General features: G+C 37.4%; 1 protein-coding gene across 1 annotated transcript in view; it reads right to left on the bottom strand.

The window, feature by feature from the left end:
• Positions 1 to 6,159, bottom strand: part of LOC138037192 (uncharacterized) — a 16,936-nt gene extending 10,777 nt beyond the window's left edge. The window contains exons 1-3 of the mRNA XM_068883173.1: positions 5,803 to 6,159; positions 5,556 to 5,631; positions 2,472 to 3,300 (exon numbers count right to left, since the gene is read on the bottom strand). Coding sequence (XP_068739274.1) covers positions 2,472 to 3,300; positions 5,556 to 5,576 — 850 coding nt within the window. The 5' untranslated portion in view covers positions 5,577 to 5,631; positions 5,803 to 6,159. The remainder of the gene's footprint in view (positions 1 to 2,471; positions 3,301 to 5,555; positions 5,632 to 5,802) is intronic.
• Between the last annotated feature and the right edge of the window lie 1,475 nt (positions 6,160 to 7,634).

The raw sequence follows: 7,634 nt of genomic DNA, 5'->3' as shown, positions 1-7,634 counted from the left end.
AAACAACCATTACTTTTATCACTTGAAAATGAAGTCAAGATGACTTCAAGGCCTTGTGTAATATCGCTAATTTTTGTAATGAAATGTATTTCAAAAAGTGTTTTACTTTGTATAATGGTTTTAAATTTTTATTAAACCTTTGAAAGTTCAAGCACCTAAACTATGGATAAAAGGCACAAAAAGAAGCATCACAACCTTGGTTTGCCTAAGATTTGTTTCAAGATTAATATTATTACTGGTTTTAGTAACATCATAATTATTTATCAACTGCAGTACTTATTTCTTGTTGGCATTGTTGTGCAAGTACATGGTATTCATGCTTGCAAAATTACTACATAATTTATACAACAGCATTTGACAGAAGCAATTCGTTAAAATCAATCAGATCCAAGAACAAGTGTGAGTTCTAAAATTTACACGAATGCACACAGGCAGCAGTAAGTTTGCAAATTTGTGACATGTGAAGTGTTAAACAGGCTGAGGATTTTTTCAGGCATAAATGGTATTTTTTATGTTCCCAAAAAAACCAGCTTGCAAGCTAATTTATAATATGAAAACTGACTAAAATGGCATGTTATTTCCTCTTTTAATTAACAGAGAGAAAGAGCACAGTCAATCTATTTTACTGGTACAAGCATAAATTTTAAGAATGAACTGGACTGCTGGTCAATGGTTGACAAGTTTAAATTTAGTTTTAGTTTCTATTTTTTCTGTGATTCAAGCAAGATATTGTTGGTTGTGTGTAATTGATCCATTTTTTGAGTTGTTCTTAATTATTAGATTTTATTTTATTTTTTTATTATTTAGTTTCTTGGTGAAGTTTAGACTTGTTATATGGTTATTGCATACTTCTTAATTCCTTACTTATTGCTACTTTGTGGGATGCGATTAAGCAAACCATAATAATGGTGACAATTTTTTAGTCATATCACAAGCAGACAACCCTGCGGATGGGAGAGTGCATGACGTCATGTTATTTGGGACAGTTATAATGGCTGATTCAACTGATCAAGGAAACTGTACATAAAAACTTGAAATGGCGACATTTCTTTACAAACGTTGATTTGATGGGTGTTTGGGACGCTTTGATTTCCCCATCAGATCTGATGGGTTGTCATATACAATAAAAATGACAAGGCGTGCAGCTTCCACAACCACTCTTGGCTGAGTGCCTCTAGAATTTAGCCGAATTTCTCCCACTTCTAAAGGTTCCTTGCCTCCCAGCTTCGGGCACGTGAGAAGTCAATAATTTTGCTAGCATTGTGCCAAAAATCATTGCATTTATTGCACGGCTCTGCAACTTCAAAATTCTGCTTGATTTTTTAAATTTAGAAAAAAATAATGGGAGGCGGGCGATCTTTGGAAGTGGGAGAGATTCCACTAAATTCTGGAGGCCCTTGGCCGTGAGCGGTTGTGGAAGTTGCAAGCCTTGTCTATTTTTATTGTATGTGACGACACGTCAGATCTGAAGGGGAAATCAAAGCGTCCCAAAAACCCATCAAATCACTCAGGACAACACAGAAAAATTTATTTACCTGGCTGTCCATAACATAGATTTTTGTGAAGAAATGTTGCAATTTGAAGTTTTTATGAAACATTTTCCTCGTTCAGTTGAATTGTCTGGTTTAACTGTCTCAAATTATGTGGTGTCATGTGCTCTCGTATCCTTAGGGTTGTCAGCCTGTGGTCATATGATGTATTTGTCACTAAAGTTATGCCTCTTGTGGCTGGGTTATTGCTTGGATTGGTTACCACCAGCTTTCACTGATTTCCTACACTTTGTGTTCTTTGTTGTATTTTAAAATTTACTTCTGTTATGTCAATGGCATTATATTTTGGAAACAACAAACAAGGAAATTGTCATTATCCAATGGGACCATTCTTCAGGGCATTTTGTTTTTATTTAGTTTTGAATATTTAAATAGAGTCCTCTGGTTTATCAGCCACACATTTTGCAATTTGCATACAATTACTTTGCAAAGTCTGGTTGCCTGGTTGTTATGATGGTACACGTTAAAATACTTGATGAGGATATATTGTAAATTATTGTTTTTCTCTGTTTCATTTTTGTAATCATTGCTATTGATAATTTGGTTCAATAAAAGTTGTGACAAATTCTAGGTGCTATATGTGTCAACTTTTTGACAACAAAATATTGGTAATGGTGTCCATGATGAATAATAATAAACATCTCTTAATTGTTTGATCATGAGTGAAATGAAACTTTTCTCCGCAACCGCCCTTTCACTTCTGCAAGGCCACTGAGACTTATTACTTACTCTGCCTAACGCTAGACGATTTTATGCTTCAATGGGGAATCCCTTGGGTCTGAAAAGGTTAAACTTCTTTGCCCCCCATGTTATTACACAATGATGACTTTTTTATGGAAACCATAAAGAAAAATGATTTTAGTAATGTATAAAAAGAATGAGCCATTTTTTGGTGCTGTAATAGGAAGACAACAAACATACCTTGCTCCACCTTGTCATATTCCTGATTCTTGTGTTTAGGACCTGAATGTCTTTGACTACACGTTTTGTAGACAATGACACCAACAATCAAAAGTGCCACTGCACATGTGGATATGGTAATGATTGCATGTTTCGAGGAATTATTATTTCCAGTTTTGTTGGCATAATTAGCTGTTGTGTAACTTCTAGAGTTAGGAGTACTATAAATGAAACCTGGTGTGACTTTAGAGCCAGCGTTATTTGACTTCCATTCTGTCCTTGTTGTAGATTTGGTTGTAGGCCTGATAATACCAGTAATATTTGTGTCATTAAGGTGTGATAAATTTTGTTTGCATAATCTGTTTTCTTTCGTAGCTTCACACCATTCGTTTCTCGGTATGCCAAGAGCTTCACATTGTTCCATTCGTGGATTTTCTGGGATGTTGGGACAGCAAAAGAAGCATTCCATACAATCATTAATGTGCGGCTCCAAGAAGTGTTTTTTAGGGCATCCCCCACACTTGCGGTCTTCAGTTAGGGTGCATTGTTGAAGCACAATCTTCTTATGGCACTCATTGCAAAGATTGCACATTGACGAGTCATTCGTTTTGGAAAACGTCTTGTTGATTTCACATCGCTTGCATTTTATTGATGTTCCATTTGGAATTCTGCTCCCACATTGCTTAGGGACGCCCCAGCCTGGAGGACAATCTGGGCAATCTTCACACTTGACTGTCCTCTTTGGGTTTTTTGGGTCATACATTTCATATTGTAATGCTCCACACTCTTTTGAGGCTGCAGTACTGAAATGCATTCCAGAAAACATGATTTGGGTCACCAGTATTCCCACCTAGAACACAAACATTACAAGTTTTGTTGTTACTTAAAGCAAATACGTTGCATCTGCTGTCTTACTGTGAAGATGTTATCTTCTTTGTTTCCAGTGATAGAAAACTATGTGTTGTATATAGTATTTTTCTTTACATCACCATGCATGTCAGGGTTGAATTAGTTACTGCGATTTTGATGTACAGGCTGCGTGTTAGAGCCTCCTGGGTAATAATGACAAGAGTTTTTAAAATCAATATACCGGTAAACATGGCAGGAATGAGGAAGAAGGAGAAATAATAAAGTCGACTTCATGGAAGCTCAATGCTTAGCTGCAATGAATGCATACATTATCATTATCATTATCATTAAAGCATTACAGGCATGACAGCCAATAAATTGGTTATTTGGCCATTGTGTATCTGCTTCAAATGGCTCTTTAAATGGATGTTTAAAAGTATCTGATCAATGTGATACCTTTCTGAATTGATGGGGGTCCTTTTCATGAAAAATGTTCATGTAAAACAGATAGTTTCTTGTAAACACCTCTATTGTTATTTATGATGTGCTTTAGCTTAATTAACATTTGATTGAAGGTGGATATTAATCACCACTGAAGACTTAATGATGTGGAAAATACAAAGACATTATTTTCATAACACATTAGTCGCACCATTACTGTTATGAAATGATCACAATTTTCCCTTTCATTTTTTACAACTATAAGAAAAATTGACAAGCTTTTAAAATGATTAACGATTTCAGCGCCCGGTATATGAGACATCTCCCAAAATTAGACCTTTTCCACAATTATTTTAAAGCTTTACGATTTCTCTCAACTATAGCTCACTGTACAATCAGGTTACCTATTTTACAAGCGTTACATACGCACTAGCTAAGTAAAAAGAAGACGACCATCGGACGAGAATTTGAAGTAAGGATGGAGAAGTCTCAGATATGTCAATTAGGGAGCTTAAGAAACGACGACGCCGACGGCAACGACGACGCTACAAAACAATAGGTTTAGTGAGCAAAAACAATGGCTCTGCACGCTCTGCACGTGCGTTTTACATTTTGGTACATTTCTTTGCCGTCATCTCCTGAATGACGACGTGAAATGACCAAATTCAAGGTTCTGTGGAGGACTTTAGCACATGACGATGAATTTTCAGTTCTCTCTCTACGCTTCCAACCCACTCATACCAGTTTAATTCGTCAACAGTTACTACACATTTTTAACGCGAAACGACATGAAATAGTTTCGTAGTGATATGAATAACGCGAATTAACTCGTATTTTTCAATGAAGTCCTCGAAGCCGTCGTCGTCCTCGTTTCGTAAGCTCCCTAATTTTGGGGTTTAAAATAACTGAAAGCGACGAACTTCAAATGGCATTGATGAACGTAAAGGCCGGTTTACACGGTACGATTTGTCGGCCCGACGGCGTCGGAGCTCAAATCTTGCGTGTCTTTTGACAGCCGATGGACGACCGATTCATGGAAATGGCAATCGGTCCGATTCAAAATATCTGCGGCAGTGCCGAGAGAAACCGCCATGTCAGGCAAAGGGTAGGCCATAGTTAATGTAAATGCGTGGAGACACGACAAGTGTTTTTTTTTTCAGGATTTGGTATGTATTTTTGGCCTTGACGGTGCACAAAGCATACCTTTTAACTAAAAGATAACCAATTTGTGAACCCGTGCGAAGCGAAAACAAAACATTGTGCAATGTCAAGGTCAATTCAAACGTTGTCAATTTCAAAATTTCAGAATTCGTCACGCTTCAAGGATGGACGCAAATAGTAGCGATTAACTATGGGTGGGCGAGTGGGGTAATAGACATAAATACTTCAAAAATTAAAGCTTTCACAATGGCGAATACTAAAAGGACAACGGGAAGATATTTGAGGAAAAATCACACGTTTTACACAATTTACACGGTACGATTTATCGCCCCGACAAAACCGGCCGCCAAATCGTACCGTGTATTAAACCGGCCTTAATAATAAACTTTATGTAAGTGTTAGTCTTCCAGCGCTAGGGCACTAATTTAGGGCACTCCGCATAGAAACCAAATGTGTTTAACTCAAATCAGATCAAACACTGATTTTTGAGGAGAGTAGGAAACCGAAAAGACATTTATATGACGAGTCGGGCCATAATGGTTGGATGCGCCAGCTCGCCTACCGTCCGTGTATTATGGAGCTTATTATGAAGTATAAACCTTTACATTTTGACGTAATGTATACGTACTATATTACACTTAAGAAGTAAATTACCTGCCAAATGGATGGCTTCATCTTCAGGAAAATAACGAACAAATCCAAAGACAAGAATCAGGATATCAATTCAATCCTGCAAACAAGACCCAAAGTTCGCAAAATGTGTCGTTTTTATCGTTCTCTCACAGGCCTTAGTAGATCAGTATATATTATTTTAAACTTTTATAAGGATCAAAGCTAAAGTGATTTAAAACCAAAATAGATAAAAAAAAAAAATAACACGTGAAATTGACATTATGTTTACCTCAGCAGAATTTTCTTTCGGTCGCACGAGTCCAGGAACTTTTGCCAAAACTTTAGATCGTTTGGCAAGACCTACATCAATCTTTCGTCCTCAGCGATTAAACCTTTATTGACGCCTTTAGAGACACAAAACGTGACCGCTTTTTGCTAGAGATCGTCTCACACGCTCGCCTGTGCCGAAATGTATTTTCCATGCAGAGAATCAATCATCAAACAAATAGTGACGTAATCCTTATTTTGCTCATTATGACGTCACTGTTATGGTCACATGGTTGTATAAGTATTCTCGAAACCCTTGTTACGGGTGTACTTATCCAGGCTGGTTTCAATAACCGGCATCGATAAACTTTGGTTACGAATGTCTGTTTACTGTTCTGGGTAAAATCCGCAAACAAATATTTCAGCAATGCAGCAGAGGTTTCGAGAGCAAATTTATGACCTTTGTCCGGTAGAGTAACGGAAGTTAATAATTTCCGCATGCCACTTGCTGTTCACCTGACCGCATTCTCGATTTGGAATTGCTATGCGTAAAAATTCATCCATTTTATTTCAAAAAGTAAGAATTTAAAGACAAATACACCAAGCATTATTGCCTATAGCCGACAGATTAAGCATGAGCTGCATGGTTTTAGTATTTAATACAAAGATCATTGACAGCCTTGTTAAAATCAAATTCTTCAAATTCTTTGTCCGTTCACAAATTGATATAAGGTTCAAAGTCTTTCCTAGTTCAAGTCAAAAAAACTTTTCTTAAATCGTCGATACCCAGTCATAAACTGCGCCTACACTGTCATTTTCAAATTATCTGAGTCTGCCTTTTTGTCGAGAATCGAGAGTCGAGGGTAGCATTCGAGGGTGGCATTCGAGGGGGCGAGGGTTTTTTTTTTCGGAGTGTCGAGGTAAATTGTCGAGGGTCCCTTTTTACCGGCGAAAAATTTCTTAAGAAGGAATTCATTTGAGATTATACAAAGAGTGAACTAAGAAAATAATCAACTAGGGGATGTTATCTGCCATTATGAGTCAATAAGTTCTTATAAGCTTTAACTGTTTTGTTTAATCAACGTGGCCTACATCTCCTGAAGGCATGCATTCCTATCTCCTTCGGTGTGATATCCTGAAACGTGGAACAAAGATGCCCTCGTTCCTTATATGCCCTTTATTAATCTCATATGCTCTTCGTTTCCATTCGTCCCATACTCTAGTTTGTCAATCCGTCCACTTTCGTGTATTTTGTGGAATTCGTTCGCTAGTCCTTTCCTCAGCCTCTCCCTGTGTCACTATTTCAATACCACGTCGCTCTGTTGACTTTTCCCAGGAAAACAGAAATCCACCCATTGAAGTTTCTGGCCTAGATGATAAGATGGTTTCATCGATAAACTTCAGCTCTGGTGCTTCAGGACAACCGATAATGAATGTGAAAGATCGATATTTCATGTGGATGACGGAGTTCAACTGCATTTGCAGAATACAGACACGTAGCCATCACCTTCGCTTCCTGAAATCGCTTGATTTTTTAAAGCTTGATTAGTTAAATGATAAAAAAAATCCAGCGCGCAAGTTTTAAAACAGCAAAAGATTTTATTATTTCAGTGGCCACATGCAACTGAAATACAAGCCTGTTTCCAGCAAATTTTTGCGCAATTGCAAAATGTTTTTTTTTTCTTTTTTCTCTCTTTTTATTCGAAGGCGATGAGATCTTCACGTAGAAATTTAATTGAGCTTAACTGGTGAATTCGAATACCCTGTCAAGTACCTTTGCGGTTTAACTGCTGAATACCCCGCCACTCCAAAAGTGATCTTGAAAAGTGTGGCTACGTGGCTACGCAGTCATGT

The sequence above is a fragment of the Montipora capricornis genome, chromosome 2 (genome assembly GCF_036669925.1).
Source record: "Montipora capricornis isolate CH-2021 chromosome 2, ASM3666992v2, whole genome shotgun sequence".
In the NCBI taxonomy this organism is placed as follows: Eukaryota; Metazoa; Cnidaria; class Anthozoa; order Scleractinia; family Acroporidae; genus Montipora; species Montipora capricornis.
The sequence above is the reverse complement of the archived record's forward strand: the minus strand, read 5'-3'. Positions and strand labels throughout refer to the sequence as shown.